Source organism: Dipodomys spectabilis, unplaced genomic scaffold (assembly GCF_019054845.1).
Source record: "Dipodomys spectabilis isolate Male_0828 unplaced genomic scaffold, ASM1905484v1 ptg000231l, whole genome shotgun sequence".
NCBI lineage: Eukaryota > Metazoa > Chordata > Mammalia > Rodentia > Heteromyidae > Dipodomys > Dipodomys spectabilis.
In genome coordinates this window covers 2,869,553-2,887,223 of record NW_024870908.1, presented here as the reverse complement: position 1 = coordinate 2,887,223, position 17,671 = coordinate 2,869,553, and the positions used below count along the sequence as shown (strand labels likewise).

At 57.4% G+C, this 17,671-nt stretch overlaps 1 protein-coding gene across 1 annotated transcript; it reads left to right on the top strand.

Annotated features, from left to right (window-relative positions):
- The first annotated feature begins 5,472 nt into the window (after window positions 1-5,472).
- Window positions 5,473-9,602, top strand: Rmi2 (RecQ mediated genome instability 2). The gene is made up of 2 exons (XM_042698130.1): window positions 5,473-5,770; window positions 8,476-9,602. Exons 1-2 carry the CDS (start codon window positions 5,473-5,475, stop codon window positions 8,622-8,624), a joined length of 447 nt encoding a protein of 148 aa, XP_042554064.1. The 3' UTR covers window positions 8,625-9,602.
- The last annotated feature ends 8,069 nt before the right edge of the window (window positions 9,603-17,671 follow it).

Sequence of the window (17,671 nt, the reverse complement as noted above, 5' to 3'; positions counted from 1 at the left end):
TCACCACCATCATCACCACCACCACCACCACCATCACCACTGCCACCCTGCTGCGCCTTGGTTTATGGCAGGCCTCACCAGCGCCCTGCCACAGGGTTTCACCCTGTATTTTACCCCCAGCAGACATGCTACCACTAAGGCCACTTGACAAAGCCATCAGGGCCAGTATAGACCAGGAAGCTCCAGCCTGGGACCAGAGCTCACACTGGAGAGGGGCCAGAGGGGGCCAGAGCACTTGCTCTGCAGGACCTACCTGCGAGGCTGGCACGGAGGTACCAGGTTACCACTGGGTGTGGGGCACCAGGCTCTCAGGGAAGCCATTTTTGAACTAAAATGTCTGACAATCTGAGGGAAGAGTGTCCCTGGAGTAGTAACAGTATACGCAAAGGCTCTGAGGTGGCCTCTGGCATCCTGAGGGAAAAGAAAGGCCTGCGTGGCTGGAGTTCTAGGAATAATGGAACGGAGGATGGGGCTGGGGAAGCAGACGGGGCAGCAAGCATCCATCATTCCTCTGTGTGTGCACGTGTGCGCGCACACATGCAGGTGCGTGTGTCATATACATGGCTTGGGACTGAAGGGATGTGCCCAAGCCACACAGCTCTTCGGTGGTGCAGCCCGTGGGCTGGTGAGCCTGCGGTCCTCAAGTCTGCAACCGCATCCTCTGGAGTGAGTGCCTGGGCTCCAGGAATACCAGAGGGCTGGAACATGCAATCCAGCAGTGTCAGAGCCTCTCCACACGCAGCCCTGACGTCCTCGGAGCTCCCCTGCGCCCATCCTCAGCGCAGCCCTGGGAAACCTACCAAAGATGTGCCCAGAGGTCAGAGCGGGCCAGGAGTAGAGCTCCCTCCACCCTGGAGCTGGGTGCTCCTGGCCTCCCCTGCCTCTGGAGGCCCAGAAAAGGAGAGTCGGGAAAGGCCATCACAAAGGGGCTCTAGGGGAGTCCAAGCCCCAGTCAAGCCCCCTCAGATTCAAGGTGGATCAGCTTAGGCAACCATTTATGTCTTGGGGCGTAAGATAGATTTTCTCTGGGAGTCGGTGGGCCCAGGCCCTGGGTGTGCTTTGACTTCCCCCAACTGAGCTCCAGTGTGAGGATTCACTTCCTGTCTCGAGTCCTTACAAGTCTCCTGAAACTGATGGGCTGGCCACCCTGGGCAGGTCCCTTGCAGTCTCTGGGCCGCTGTGTCTTCCCATCTGTCCCTAGCCATGCTCACCAGTCCCTATCAGCCGCAGCGCTGTGAGGCATGCAGCAGGACGTGCACTTGGGCTGGCGCACCGTGTGGGCGCACGTGTGGACCTGCGTGTAGGTGCATCTGTAGGCAAACCAGCCTTAGGGGTGTTGCGTACACGTGCGCACACACACACACACACACACACACACACACACACACGCATGCGCGTGCGTGCGCTTCAGTTTTACATCCGCTGCCCCGCAGAAGCCCTGATTCCTGTAAGCTGCCTGTGGCTTCCTTCTCCTGCCCCAGCCGCAGCTGTGGAGAGCCAGGCATGGACACAGGCATCTGCCCCAGCACAAACCCACAGTCGCCCCAGGGAGCTCGCCACACCTTCCCTCTGCCCAGATGAAACCGCTTCCTCCCAGAGCCCCAGCCCAGACCCAGCCCCTGCCCGGCCCCTGGGGACCGCAGTGGGCGGCTGGCCAGGCCTTGGGAAGGAGCCAGCCCTAAGCACCCAGCTAGGTAGCCAGAAACCAGAGGCTGTCGACCCCCAGGCCCAAACTCCTGGTGTTCGACACATCAGGTTTGGCCGCTCACCCCTATCCATGAGATGTGGAGATAGGGTGAAGGGCAGAGAAAGCAAGTTTATTATGTGGTCGCCCTCCTTCAGGGCACAGACAGACGTGAGAGATTTTGCAGACCACGAACTGGAGGGGCGGGGCCGCGGAGAGGTGAGCACAGGTAATGAGGCAGCCTCAGTCACTCAGGAGAGCGCCAGAGAGGCTGTGGGCACGCTGGTCCTGAGGTTTTTGACTGTCGTCTTCCTTTGGCTGTCCAATGACCAGAAGAAGACGCTGTCCAGCTGAGGGACAGCCAGAGCACTTGCTCAGACTGTGCAGGAATCACCTCCCCTCCCCCCTCCAGCTGCAGGGGCCCCGGAAGGTCCCTGCTGCAGCTGCGCTAGGGAAGGCTGAGTCTCACGTCCTTCCAAAGCCAGCCGCCTCGACACAGTGCTGCCCGCTGGCCTGACCCCAAGAGGGTCACATGTCCCCTAAGCCTCTGTCCTGGACATTGGGCTGGTCAGCTTTGGAGAAACTGCCCCTGTCTTCTGGCTGAACCCCCCCATCCAAAAGCCATCTGAACATCATGCCCTGGCTGCATTTTGAGGTCTCCAGTACCTCCCTCCTCATTACATTACCAATCACAGGCAGAGCCAGTAAAGCACTAAGGGAGCGATGCAAACAGGCCGAGGGATGCTAGGCTCCACTTTCTGGAAGTTTCACTTTCCCAGAACTAGGCTCATTGTGAGAAAGAGGGTCTATTGGTTTCTTGTTTATGCCCCAGGAGAATTTTCACGTAAACAAGCTCACCTGACTGGGGTTGTCACCTGACACCCTCTGTGTGACCCAGATGTACCTGGTTGCCGGCACAGCAGAGGTTCCGGATGGCAGCTCCCTTGGGGATATTGTGATGTGTTTTCTCACCTGTGCTGATGGGAGGACTCCAGCTTGGGAGGGCCGCGGGCTCTGCCTCTACCTCAGTCTGGCTGTGTGGCCTTGGGCAGACACCCCCTGGGTACTTGTTGCTATTGTTGTTTGTTGTTGTTCTAGTTGAAAACCTTCCTGAAGTGTTAGTTAGCTTCCCATCATTGTAACAAAAACACAAGACACCCAACTTACAAAGAGGAAAGGTGGGTTTCGGTCCGTGGCCTTGGAGGTCTCCCTGCATGGACAGTCAGCAAATGCTGTTGCTGGCTTGTATTTGGAGGAGGACAGGGGACACGTTCAGCGTCATCCTGTGCACCTGGGACAGCCGCCTTCGCCATCAGGCCTGAGGCACCCTGGCTTCTGTCATTCCAGCGTGCAGGGAGAGAAGGGATGGATCCCTGCAGGTCATGGTGGCAGGCAGTTACGCCAGGATGGAGTGAGGATTCCATCAAAGGCTAAGACACATCAGGCCGGCAGCAGCACACTGGCAGGCCAGAGGTGTCTCTGGTCAGCATGGAGACGAGGCTTGGAGGAGGCTCACACTAAAGTCCTAGTGACCCAGGTGGCTGAGATATGGAAGATCAGAGTTCCAGGCCAGCCCAGGTAGAAAAAGTGGGCTAGGCTCCTTCTGAAAAATAACCTGCAAAGACATGGCTTAAGTGGTAGAACGCCAGTCTAGCAAGTGTAAGGCCCTGCGTTCAAACTCCAGTACTGAAAAACAACCAAACCCACCCTCTTGCGGATGGTTTGGAGCTGTGAGGAGCTGTGAGTACAAAGTCTGCCATGAAGTGGGGCTGTGGGCATGGCTCAGACTGGTTGTGACCTAAAGGATTCCCTGGTGTAGGGTTTGTAGATTTTGTTGATTAGGGACATCCAATTTGGGAGAGGAGGAGGTTGGTTGTGGGTATTGAACTCAGGGCCTGGGAACGAACCCTGAGCTTCTCTGCTCAAGGCTAGCACTCTACCTCTTTGAACCACAGCACCACTTCTGGTTTCCTGGTGGTTCATTGGAGATAAGAGTCTCACAGACTTTCCTGCCTGGGCTGGCTTTGAACCACAATCCTCAAATCTCAGTCTCCTGAGTAACTAGGATTGCAGGAGAGAGCCACAAGCACCCAGCTGGACAGCCAGTTTTTAAGGAGAAATTTCCTGGGATTTCATCTGAAAAATTTAGGTCTGAATATTTTTTTTCTTTTTTTCCAGGCTTGGGGCTTCAACTCAGGGCCTGGATGCTGTCCTTGAGCCTCTTTGTACACAAAGCTAGGACTCTACCACTTGAGCCACAGTGCCACTTCTGTCTTCTTCTATGTAGTTTATTGGAGATGAGAGAATCTCACGGACTTTCTTGCCCGGGCTGGCTTTGAACCATGATCCTCAGATTTTAGCCTCCTGAGTAGCTGGGATTACTGGTGTGAGCCATTGTCACCCAGGTTGTTATTTTTTTGTTTTTTGTTTTTTTCCCCCCTGGTGTGGGGCTTGAACTCTGGACCTGTGCGCTGTCCCTCAGCTCTTCAGCTCAAGGCTAGCACTGTACCAATTGAACCACAGTGCCACTTCTGGTTTTCAGGTGGTTAACTGGAGATAAGAGTCTCAGGACTTATCTGCCTGGGCTGGCATTCAATTGTGATCCTCAGATCTCAGCCTCCTGAGTAGCTAGGATTACAGGTGTGAGCCACTGGCGCTCAGCACACCAAGCTTTTTAAATAGTCAATATTTGTAAACAACAATTGGCAATGACTTTAACTGCCCCCTACAGGATATTGGCTAGATATGGACAGAGACTACTGGAGTGTTAGACTATCATTCAAGACCATGCAGAAGGGTATTTATTGGTGTGGAAGATGTTACTCAGTGAAAACAATGTGCAAATACCTTGTGTATACAATCCTATATAGTTTAAACCCTGTAATTTAACATACTCAAAAGTTAACACTGGTGACTTTTGATTTATTTTACAATTTTTTGTTCTCAATTTCCTGTTTTCAATCGTCTACAACTAACATGCATTTCTTTCATGAAAAAGCATGGTAATTTATTAACTTTAAAATTATTTGATAGCCGGTCACAGGTGGCTCACACCTGTAACCCTAACTACTCAGGAGGCTGAGATCCCAGGGTTATGCTTGGAAGCCAGCCCGGGCAGGAAATATTTGATAGTAAAATACAAAAAGCAAAATCTATGAGCGCAGTCCCATCCCCTTTCCCTTCCAACTTCGTCCTTACAGTACTTTGTAAATTGACACATGATTGTGTACATTTATGCGAAACAGTGGGGTGCATTGTGCCTGCGCGCACCAGTACTGGGGTTTGAACTCAGAGCCGGGGTGCCGTTCCTTAGCTTTTTCGCGTCAGGCTGGTGCTCTGCCGCTGGAAGCCACAGCTCCACCTCCTAGTGTGACACTGACACAGGTATACTTTATGTAATCAAGAGACTAATTAGCCGGGGCTTACATAGATCATTTCCTGACTGGGTACGTAATTTATTGTACAAATTGAGTATTACATGACAAGTTGACATTAGCCTCTCCAGGCTGGGGGATTTAACAGATGAGCTCAGAAAATTTAGAACCCATTTTCGTTGTTCTGCCTCCCCGGCGCTCCCAGAATTTCATTCATTCACTGCTACTTCGGGGGCGTTTATTTACTTGACGTACGCATGCGCACTCCCGGGGGCTAGAGAGGGCCGCCTGGCCCGTTGGTCCCGCCTCCCGTCGCTGGTTATTGGCCAGCCCTTCCAGCGCGCTCCTGATTGGTGGCTGCGGACTAGGCCTCGCTGCCTATCAAAGTTGGCGGGAAGGCGGCTGCGACGCAGGATGGCGGCGACCGAGGGTGCGCCGGGCGCCGGCGGCCCCGCGGCCGTGCGGTTGCCGCGGTCGCCGCCGCTCAAGGTGCTGGCGGAGCAGCTGCGGCGCGACGCGGAGGGCGGCCCGGGCGCGTGGCGGCTGTCGCGGGCGGCGGCGGGCCGCGGGCCGCTGGAGCTGGAGGCCGTGTGGATGCAGGGCACCGTGCTGGCGGCGGCCGGCGGCGAGGCGCGGCTGCGGGACCCGAGCGGGGCCTTCTCGGTGCGCGGCCTGGAGCGGGTGCCGCGCGGGCGGCCCTGCCTCGTCCCAGGTAACCGGGCTCGGGCTGGACCTGCGCCCCACAGTCCTCTGGGGTGGGGCTCGCGGGGGCCAGGGAGGCCGAGAATGTGTGCCCCTAGGGGCGGGGGGTCCGGGGGGGGCGCTGGGAGCTCCCTTTGAGCTTTGGGGCGGCCCGGGCTGTGGCCCTGGCAGCTTAGCTTCAGAGCCTGTTTTCCATAGGTGCCCTGAGAACTGGTTTATTCCACGTGTCAGGCGTTGGACACCCGCTAATGCCCGGGGTGTCCACTGATCCTGTGCAGGCCCGGGGTGTCATGCTGGCCGCCTGGGCCGCAGAGACCCAGGGGCAGCCTGGGAACCGACTCCCCTGGGGACCCTTGGTCCCTCCAGAGCTTGTGTGGGGTGGCAGGAGGCCGCTACCTCCAGACCTAACCTGTGGAGTCGTCGTCTCTCCCCACCTCCTCCCCATCCCAGGGCCCTTCCTTTTCTGAGAATCTGGATTCTAACTGGAGGCGGGGCCCTTGGTCTAGCCTGCACGGCTTGGGACTTAAAGGTTGAATTCCTGGCCCACACCTTTCTCATTACGCTGTCAGAACTTTTAAACTTTCTGGATTTATTCTCTGAGCAAAAAGACCCAAAGCCTGCTGTGTGCATGTCAGGGAGACCATGACCCAAAGGTGGCTGCCCTCCTGGGTGAGGCCGCAGCCTACTGTGACTCTTGCTGTCTATGACATGTTCAGGGTCCCCCCCCATGCCCCAGCCCCACTCCTCAGCCTTAGCTCCAGCCCAGAACTGACGAACTTCAGGTCCATACTACTTGTCACTTAGCCTGCCAGCTAGAAATGCGTGTGATGTTTTTAAGTGGCTAAAAGAAATCATCATGACATGAAAAAACGTATATGTAATTCACAAGTCAGTAATTCACAGGCAGGTGCTACTGGCTCACATCTGTAATACTACTCAGGAGGCTGAGATCACAAGAGCTCAGAAGCCAGTCTGGATAGAAAAGTCTTCAAGGTTCCATCTCGAATTAATCAGCAAAAAGCCAGGATGGAGGAGTGGCTTATGTGGTAGAGTGCCAGCTGTAAGTGGAAATAGCTAAGTAAGAGTGGGAGGCCTTGAGTTCAAACTCAGGTACCAAAAAAAGAAAAGAAAAAGTGAAGTTTTATTGAAACACACTTGTAGTTTCCATAAGTGTAAGGTCAGTGTCCCACTCTACCCATAGAAGTGAGCTGTGACATAGACTACAGTCCAAAAGGACTTAAAATAGTAACTATCTGACCCTTTACAAAAAGTCTCTGCCATCCCTGGCTATAAGCAATGAAGCTTGGGGTCTCAGCAAAGCCCCCTCTCCCGTCTCCCCAATCCTGGGGCTTGAATTCAAAGCGTGGGCACTGTCCTTGAGCCTCCTGTGCTCATGGCTAGCACTCTGCTACTTGAGCCACAGCACCACTTCCAGCTTTTTCTGAGTAGTGTATTGAAGATAAGAATCTCACTGTCCTGCCTGGGCTGGCTTCAAACCGTGATCCTCAGATCTCAGCCTCCTGAGTAGCGAGGATTACAGGTGTGAGCCACTGGCACCCAGCCAGGCCAAGCCTCTTGAAGGCAGTCTTGGGCAGTCCCCCAAGTCTAGTGAGGGTCATGTGGGAAAAGAGAAGGGCAGACACTGGAGAGGGCATGGGGCGTGACCCCCACGGTCACCAGGATGTCATGTGTCTTGCTGCCTTGCTCTGCAAGCCAGGTGTGCACCTTCCTGGCTGGTCCGACAGCCTGGCCTGGGCTTTAGCCCTTCCATGTGTGGGCTTTCATCTCCACTGACTGAGGAGACCCCTGGGGTGTACAGCTGAGGGACCCGAGTTGAGCGTGGGCATGGATGCTGAGAGCTGGCAGTATCTTGCCAGGGCGAACTCAGCGCTGGGCGGCCAAACCCTGCGCTTGCGCTCAGACTCAGCCCTGACCAGGAAACGGGGCATGCCATGGGGCTGGCCGCCTGCCTGCCCTTCCTGCAGTTTGGAGAATTCTTTTTTTTTTTAAACACAATTGCATTTTGTGTGGTTTGTGACTAGCCAAGCTGTGCTTTCAAGGAGAGTCATTTCCCCCAGGGACTGGAAGAGAGTCGTGGTTAATACCGTGGCATTAGATCATCCTCGTGGCAGCCTGCCCTTGCCTTGACGACTGGTGTGTGCCCAGCGCTGGCCGGGCGGGACAGAGCCGGAGGTGGCAGGAATTAGCGCTGCACACTGCACAGTGGGCCAGTGTGTGTGTGGAGAGGGGCAGGGGGAGGGGCTGTGTATGCCCAGCTTTTTGGCAACCTGGGGAAGGGAAGATTGGATTTGCTTTTCGGCTGTCAGGAAGTGGCTTTGCAGACAGCGGTCTGCACAGAAAGCCGGCACGGCCTGGCAGGGAGCACGGAGCAAGAATTAGAGGAGAGCTTGGCTTTTCTGCCCCTGGCCTGGGAGTGTGATTAGAACTCGTCGCCCCTGGAGGCTTGGTGCATGAAGACACAGGCGGGTGAAGATTTGAACACAGAATGTCCTCTGGTTGAACATTTATGTCACCAGGAATAGATGCATCATTTCAGGCTGCTAGGCGTATGCTCTGTGCTCAGCCTCCTAGCTGCCCTGGGCCCCGATGGTTTTCTATGTCCTTTCCCCGTCCATGAGGCTTTGCTGCCCACAGCCAGGGCGCCGAGGGGCTCAGGCAGGAGCCTCACCCCGGTCCTCTTTGCTGTCTTCCTAGGAAAGTACGTAATGGTGATGGGAGTGGTCCAGGCCTGCAGCCCCGAGCCCAGCCTCCAGGCCGTGAAGATGACGGACCTGTCCGAAAACCCAGTGCACCAGAGCATGTGGGAGCTGGAGGTGGAGGACTTCCACCGCAGCCTGCCTTAGTTCCCACCGTGCTGGCCCCAGCCAGAAATGTTAGTGCCTTGAGCACCTCCGGCCAGCACTTGGGGTCCAGTTCTCAAAGGGTTCTGGGAGAGGGATTGCTGCTAGGGTGGGTGTCCGCCCAGCCATGGCGGCCCGCCACAGTTCATCATACTGGAAGACTCCAGCTCCCACCTCCACCGTCCCCTGATGAAAAGTGATGGTTCTTTCTCCATGACCACCCTGCCATCGCTGCTGGAGTTTCAGACACTGCCCGCGGTGACTAGACACAGACAGGGAGAGAAACGAGGACCGGCGTTAACTCAGGGTTTTCTCACCTCCCCAAGATGGGGCACAGATTCAGATCTCCTCTGCTTGGATTCCACCAAGATTCCAGCCGCTTCCTTCCTGCACTCCAGAAAGCACTGGTGGTGACAGCGGATTCCTGCTGGGAACTAAGTGGTTGCTCAATGCAGCCCAGCCCAGCCCAGCCTGCCCTCTGGGAGCCGTTCTGCCTCACCATTGGGGGACCACGTGTATCCCCCACACCAGCAGGGTTTTACCTGATTGTCAATATTCTACCACTGACAAATTTGTATCCAGTGTCTGCTTTTGAAAACAGTTTTGCTTTTTTTTTTTTTTTTCCCCAAGCAGGTTTTGGTTGGCAGGAAGTAGAGATCCCACACTGTGCGTCCTGTTGCTAAAGTCTCCCTGGGGAGCCTCGGCTGGCCTCACACTCCTCCTCCTGCGTGCTGTGATGTGGTGTGCTGTTTCGGTTGGGCAGCAGAGTCTTACAGCGAATGCTACATGGATGCCCTCTCTCCGTGCTGAGCCTTTCTCCTGCCAAGGGCCATTTGGTGGTCATGACCCCGTTAGTACAGGCAGCCAGGAGCAGCCACCACGAACATGTCCATCTGGCATTTACCAAATGATCTGCCGGGCCTTCACCCTGCGCCACCTGCAGTCAGTAGTTGGACATTAGGGTGCACTGTGCAGTATACATTCTGGGGGCTTTGCCAAATGTATGATGGGAGAGTGCCCACCCTTACAGCGCCACGCAGGACTTGCTCCGCCTAGGAACCCTCCCAGCCCTCCCCAGGCCCCATCCCATGATGGTCATTTGGCGGGGCTGTGGTCGGTCTAGTATTAAACCCCCAGCCTGGCACCGCCACACCCCAGCAGCAAGAGACAGTAGTTCTCAAACCATGACAGCTAGAACAAATGGGAAGCAGTTGTGTTCATTGTGGATCTGGGTTTAGCTGTATGAAGTTTGTTGTGAGCTAGTTTGTTTTTGTTGTTGTTGTTGTTCTGTTTTTTGTGTCTGTCTGGGGTCTTGAACCCAGAGCCTGGCTGCTATTGTCCCTGAGTGTCAAGGCTAGTGCTCTACCACTTGAGCCACAGCTCTACTTCTGGCTTTTTTTTTGGTAATTACTTAGAGATAAAAGTATGTTTCTGCCTGGGCTGACTTCACAATCCTCAGACAGCCTCCTGAGTAGCTAGGATTGCAGGCCTGAGCCACCAGCGCCCGGCGTGAGTTGGTTGTGTGTGTGCCGTGTGGAGGTTTTCAGGATAACTGGCTTCAATAAGAGCTTTGCAGTCCTGTAGATCTACATTTGAGTCTCATCCATTGCTAAACTAGTGCTAGGTGGCTTTGAGCTGGTCGTCTAACCTCTCTGTTCTTATCAATAAAACCCAAATTGTACCCAGATGATAGCAACTGGTACGAGGAGTAAAGATGCCATACACCACTTTTACACAGTGCCTTGCTGGGAGAATTGGAAAGTTCTTGCTTACTTTGTGTGCGTGTATATGTGCGCATGCATTTATTTAGAAGGTTTTAGATCTACAGGAGATTTACAAAGATAGCATGGGGTTCCTATAAGCTTGCATTCAGCTTTTCCTCTATCACTAATACAGTGTATTAGAACAGCAACTACTGCAGGAATAGTGAGATGTTATAAAGCCAAGTCTGGTTTATAGGGCTTCACAGTCCTCACCTGACCCCATGGAGTCGCTGTGGCCCCCCCAGGCTCTCTTTGATTGTGTCATGTTTTGGAGACAGTCTCACTATGCTGTCCAGGCTGACTGGACGGCCTCCTCCTGCCCCGCCTCCCCTGTGCACAGCCGGGCGCCAGCGGCTCACACCACCCGGCTGCTCAGGAGGCTGAGATCTGAGGATCATGGTTTGAAGCCAGCCCCGGCAGGAAAGTAAGTCCATAAGACTTGTCTCTATTTAACCACCAGAAAAACAGAAGTGGCACTGTGGCTCAAAGTGACACAGCACTAACCTTGAGTATAAAAGGCTTAGAGAGCTGGGCACCGGTGGCTCACACCTGGGATCCTAGATACTCAGGGCTGAGATCTGAGGATCTCAGTTCAAAGCCAGACCAGGCAGGAAAGTCTGTGGGACTCTTATCTCCAATAAACCACTCAGAAAACCAGAAGTGGGGCCATGACTCAAGTGGTAGAGTGCTTCCCTTGAGCTGAAGAGCTGAGGGACAGCATCCAGGCCCAGAGTTCAGGCCCCACGACTGACAAAAGAAGGCTGAGGGGCAGCGCGCAGGCCTGGACTTCAAGTCCCACAACCAACAAAAAAAGTTAAAACTGCACCACCATGCCCAGCCCCTCCCGGCCTCCTCTCATTCAGTTTTTGTTCTCCAGCACTAGGGCTGGAGCTTGGGGTGAGCTGCACCCCCAGCTTGGTGGTGAATTTTGATCCCATCTTGGCGGGGGGGGGGGGGGGGGGGGGGGGGGGGATCTTGATGGTCAGTTTTGACCCCCGGCTTGCTATCCCTGTTCCAGAATTCTGAGGTGAAAATTTTGTCTCAAAGCTACTTTCCTTGCGCACCCCCCCCTCCCGCTCCCCCCCAGCTGGTGTGAGACGCCTGCCTGTGGGTAGACCTTGCCCTGAGGGCTTCCCTGCTGTGCCCCTGTCCTGAACTGAACCCTGACTGAGCACCATCTCCTCCTCCCCCCGGCGGCGGGGTGTCCTCTCCCAACCTCAGATGCCCACCACGGGCGGCCGGCTGGGCGGGGCCCGGGGTGGGCGGGGCCCCGGGGTGGGCGGGGCCTGCCGGGGTGGGCGGGCGGGGCCGGAGAAGCCCTCCAGCCGGGCCGCGGTCTGTGTGAACGCTGAGCTCTCACCGTGGGGCAGGTGTTCGGTCCCGGATGAGATCGCATCCGGAGGTGGCTTCAGTTCTTTACCAACTCAAAGTGAGGTTTCCGAGGCGGCACGGGGCGGGGGGGCAGGTCGGGGGGGGGGGGTCGGGCCGGGTCGGCGGGTCCGCGCTCCCCCCCCAGGCGCCGGCCGCCCGCGCGCTCCCGGCGCTGCATTAATGGGACCGCCCCCCCCCCCCCCCCCCCGCGGCTGCGCGCCGGCGCCTAACGCCTGTGGCTCCTTCAGCTCTTGCACAGCTGAAGCCTTCTCCACAGAATGTTCCAGCTGTGTGTGTGTGGGGGGGGGGGGGTTCCGTCGGTGCACAATTCAGAAGGCCAGAAGAGCGGCCGGGGTCCTGGCCCAGCCTGAGGGCGGAGCGCCGGCCGGGCCGGAAGGAAACGCGGAGCGCAGCGCATGCCCCGGGCCGGCCCCCCCCCCCCCACACACACGGATCAGACCCGTGCCTCCGGCCCCATCCACACCCCCATCCTGCTTGTATCTCGGTCCTGTCCGTCCTTCTGGTCCTGCCCGTCTGTGTGTCTGTCGCTGGCCCCAGGCCGTGCATGCGGCCCGCACTGCCCTGTGCGGCCCCTGGAGTTACCCTGGGGTCCCGGCCCTCGAACCTTTGTCGGCCCGTGAATCTCAGCCCTGCGGGGGGGGGGGGGGGTGTAAAGCTATGAAGGCTGGTTCTGCGGGGGGGGGGGCGGGCCACACCGCTGATGTGCAGCGTGGAACTGGAACCGTGGGGTCTGGGCGTGGATCTAAGGGGGGCGATGAGGGGGGGGCGGCCCACACCGCTGATGTGCAGCCCGGAACTGGAACCGTGGGGTCTGGGCGTGGATCTAAGGCCGGGTGGGACTGAGGAGAGGTGAAGATTTCACTACGAAACCCGGGGACCCAGTGCTGGTGGCTGTAGTCCTGGCTCTTCGGGGACTGAGGGTAGAGATCTGAAGCCAGCCCAGCCGGGAAAATCTGTCAGACTTTTTTTTTTTTCCTGGGCCTGGGTGCTGTCCCCGAGCTGCTTTTTGCTCAAGGCTAGTAGTACCCTACCGCTTGAGCCACAGCACCACTTCTGGCTTTTTCTGGATTAATTGGAGATAAGAGCGTTACAAACTTTCCTGCCCAGGTTGGCTTCAAACCACCATCCTCAGATCTCAGCCTCCCGAGTAGCTAGGGTTAAAAGTGTGAGCCATGGGCACCCAGGGTGTGAGACTTAGCTCCAATTAAGTACCCAAAAGTCAGAAGTGGAGGTATGGCTCAAATGGTAGAGGTCTCAGTTCAAGCCTCAGGTCTGGCGCACTCACACACATGCACACACACACACACACACAACAGAAGCCCCGGGAAGGGGTTGCACACAGAAGTGTATTCACTCAGCAACAGGTGAGTTCAAGCCCCAGGACCGGTACAAGAAAAAGGAAAGGAAACCCACCTTGAATGCCAATACAAAAGGGAAGACAAATAGAGACACCGTGTAAAAGAAGGCTCAGAATGATCGTCCAGGAGAGCCGTCCCTGGACCCTTGGTAGAGGATGCACATTCAGCCGAGTGTGTGCCCTGGTTGTGCTCCTGACTTTATTTACCTAGGAGGCATGTCCTCATTGAGCTGGAGGAGCTGCCTCTGGGGAGATGAAGCCAGCCGTGCCGGGTGCCTGTGGTCAGGGCCGCTGTGTGGTTGGTGGCTAGGTGCCGCCGCCTCCCTGGCAGCTCAGCGCTTCCTCCGGGCAGCCCTGGTTGCTCGGGACTCGCGGGCGCGGGCGCCCCTGCTGGCCACTCTGGGCAGCGCGGCTGGCCTGAGCCCTAGGAAATGCAATGTTCAGCAGTGACCAGAATGGAACACCACCGAGTGAGGCCGAGGAACACACGGCCACGAGAAGTTTCACAGCTGCGGGAGTTTTGCCCGCCGTGGCCAGGTCGGGGTGGGCAAAGCTGCCCGACCTTCAACCCCAGCCCCTGTTTACTACGAGTGTGACCTTGCTGAGTTTCTGCAGCTCTCTTTTATAAGCGATGAAAACGTTTATTGTCATTTATTACTGCAAGGCTGGCGGAAGGGGCCCAGGGCCTCGATCCGCACCCAGCCCGTCTGTGGGGAAGTGGTGGTTGGGGTGGTTAGAGAGGTTAACTATCTCCAGCAGGAGGCTGTTCACCGGGGGTCCAGGCAGCTGAGCCGGGTACTCAAAACACAACACGCCTCTCTCCATGGGCCTTGGTATCCCCCCCAGCCATGAGCTGGGGGACATGGGGGCGGGGGGAGGGAGACGAGAGGCGTGCTTGCTTCCACCCCCCACTGTCTCCTCACCCCCCTCTGCCCACCTCACATGCATCTTCCCCAACCATAGCCTCGCTGATGAGATCCCTCTTGCTGCCAAGGTCACGGGCCTGGGTGAAAGGTCATGAGGAGCAGGTCACCGTGGAAGGCTGCTCTGCACCCACAGCTAGTGCCCGGTTTGGGGAAGGGGCGTCTCGTGAGGCGCGCCCAAGGGCTTCCAGCCCCCTCACATCCCCAGGTGGGGCCCAGGACCCGAGGGGCGGGCGGGAGCCAGGCTGATTATCAGCCCCTCCCAGGCCCAGCTGATCCACAGCTTTACTTAAAATCCCCGCAGCTGGGCCCCAAAATCCTCAGCGTCCAGAAAGCTCGCCGGGAGAGGCTTGTGGGGCTGAAGCTCCCTGGACCCGCCGACCCCTGGGGCAGGAAGGGGTCCAAGCTGCCTCCTGCCACGTGGGCAGCAGCCCTCTCAGCGGGGATCCCCGAGTCCTGAAGACCAGGAACGGGAAGGGAGGGGCATCGCCCCCTTCCCTGGCCGGGGGCAGAGGCCGTGGGAGCCGGGACGGGGCGCCGGGAGTGCGCTGGGCCTCCAGGACCATCTGCTAAGTGTGGGAGCCTTCTCAAGGTGAGTAAGGGAAGCTGGGGTGGTGCAGGGGGCGGGGGGGGGGGGGGGGGGGGGGGGGGGCGCGGCGTTGCACAGCTCAGCTGCTTGTCCTGCCCGGAGCACTGGGCCTAGGTCGGGCGGTGGTAGCGGCTGGCTCATGCTAGCTGCCGGCACGGGACGCGGCGTGCCACGCTGCTGCAGGGGAACCGTATCCACCTGAGGCCACCTCCTTCCGAGGTGGGAGCTAGGACAAAAGTAACCCCTAACTCATGAGCTTGTTTTGGGGGGCTGGCTCCTGATAGGGCCTCATGCTCTCGCTTGACTTTGTTTTTTTCCTCACTCAAGGCTGGTGCTCTACTGCTTGAGCCGCGCCTCCGCTTCTGTTTTCCTGCTGGTTAAATGGAGACAGGAGTTTCTTGGATTTGTCTGTGGGGCTGGCTTCAAACCCCGAGATTGTGAGCTTCCCGCCTTCTGAGTAGCTAGGATTGCAGGCGCCAGCCGCTGGTGCCATCTGTATTTTATGTTGTTTTTTCTTTTTTGGGGGGTGTGTTTATTTTACCTAGAAAGGGGTTTCACCATGCTGTCGCCTTACATGCCTGTCACATGCTTTGCACTCACCCCTCGTTGCTGCCTCTCCCCTTCCTCCCTGCTTTCCAATTCATCTCTGCGTGGCTCGTGACAAGCCACCACAATATAAATACCGGAGAAATTGTTGTTCTGTTGTATTTAGGGAATAATGACAAGAAAAAAGCCCACAGTTTTTTTTTTTTTTTTTGAAGTATTTTTGATGGGTGTGGTGGTACAAGGCTGTAATTCCAGGACTTGAAAGGTAAAGGCTGGATGGTCTTGAGTTCGAGGCCAGCCTGGGTAGAAAGAGTACTTTGCAACAGAGAACCCAGACAAAACCACCTGAGCCAGGCAGCTGGGGTCAGCATTAATAGGGAGACTTCACCCTGGGGAGAACGGGAGGCCTGGCGGCTAGAGCTGGTCCTTTCCTGGCTCCGGGCAGCTGGGACGGTGCCTGCGGGCCCTCGGGAGCCTGTGGTGGCAGTGTGCGGCCTCCAGGGAGGCCTGCGAGGACATGGAGGCTTCAGTGGGTGACAGGTGGAACTTGAAGCCAGGCTCCCACCTGTGATCTTAGCTGCTTAGGAAGCTGAGACTTAAGCCGTGGTTTGAAGGCAGCCCATGCGGGAGAGTCTGTAAGACTTTCTATTTGTTGGCTGTGGGGCTTGAACACTGTCCCTGAGCACTTTCGCTCAAGGCTAGGGCTCTACCACCTTGAGCCACAGCTCCATTTCCAGTGTTCAAAGCCTGGGCTGGCTTTGAAATCTCAAACCTCAGATCTCAGCCTCCTGAGTAGCTAGCATTACAGGTGTGAGCCACTGGCTCCCAGCTTATAAGACTTATTTCCAATTAACCACCAAAAAAGCTGGAAGTAGAGCTGTGGCTCAAGTGGTACAGCGCCAGCCTTGAGCAAAGAAGCTCGGACAGCGCCCAGGCTCTGAGTTCAAGCCCCATCACTGGCACACACATACTTGAGACCAGAAATTGGGGACCACAGTGATTCATGACACAAGTCCACTACCTGGGCCTCCCCAGGCTGGGCTGGTGTGAACTGGGCCCTCTGCCCAGCCTCGAGGGGCTGCTGGGGGGGAGAGTGGGGGGGGTCCCCTTAAAGTCCCTTTGTAGCAACACCTATGTTTGACAAGGCCTGAGAGGAGGCGGCCCCACCAGGGTGGAGACCTCGTGTGCAGAGGGTGTCTTGGAGTTGTGCCTGGCACAAGGCGCTGGCAGAGTCCTGGCATCCAGGTGGCGTGGTGCCGGGTTTTGGAGCCGGGTAGCAGGCATTCCCACCCGGCTGCAGGACGCATAGCCGGGCCCCGCGGGGTGGAAATGCTCGCTGTGCCCGTGACCTCGACCCCCGCCTTTGAGGGGGTGCTGCGCGTCTCTGTAGACGGTCCTGTGGCTTGGGGGGGCACGGCCCTTTAAGGGCAGCGAGCTCTGCTCCCAGATCCAGGCCTCTTGGGTCTGGTGGGCTGGCCCAGTCTTGGCTGGAGAAAGAAATGTCAGTGGGGAGGAACTGCCTGCCATCGAGAGCCGAGAGGGTCCGGCCCACGGTGGCTCTCCAGGCGCTGAGGGAGGTGATGGTGACCCCCCCCCACGCAGCGGAATCGAGGGGTTCGGCTGCAGCATTGACCATGAGCACCCTGTTTATCCCACGTTCCAGATTCCCTGGAAACCCTTGCAAAACGGTTTATGAGGAAAGAGAGCAAGGGATCTTGGGTAACGGGAAAACAAGCCACCAGCTTTGCAAATGTTCCAACATGGGTGGTTTGGGAAGTAATTGGAAAAACATGTCTCTTCCTGCCTGACTTCACCCTTTTCTGCGGCGCCTGGGGCCCGATGCCTTCCCAGAAGGCTTCAGGGCAAACTCAGCTCCCAGGATGGCCCCCCGGGCTGTGCCCGGCTCTCCCAGGGGCTGCCAGCCTGCCTGGGGGGGCGCCAGGATGGGGGTCAGGAGGACAGACTGGCCCCAGGACTTGGCTCCAGCTTTGGGGGCCCAGGCAGGGAGGGGAGCACCAGCCTGGGGCGCTCGGGAGGAGTCCACAGCCCCCTCTGTTATTCCCAGAGATGGCGCGATGGTGGGTTTTCTGGCTGGTCCCCACGCCCTGGGACAGCACAAGGCCCCCTCGGCGGGGCCCCAGGCCCACGCTGGAGGGCGCTGGGCTGCCTGCTGTCACTGTCCCCACCCCTGGGACCAAGAGGTGACCCCACTCGTCAAGTTCTATGGGTTTGTGGTTTCCTGTCTCCCCACTTCCCTCCTGAAACCCCAAAAGCAGCTTCTTGGGAAAGGCAGGGCCTTTCAGATCCCCAAAGGCAGCTGGTGGCCCCCTGGTGACCCCGGGGCCACTGGGATACAGCTGGCCCGAGCCGGGCACCCCAGACCCACAGCAGCAGGGGGGCCCAGGCTCCCAAGGAGCGGAGATCGAGTCTCCTCCGAGTGGCCTACAGGACAGAGCTTCACAGTGTCACTGGGAGGGAGG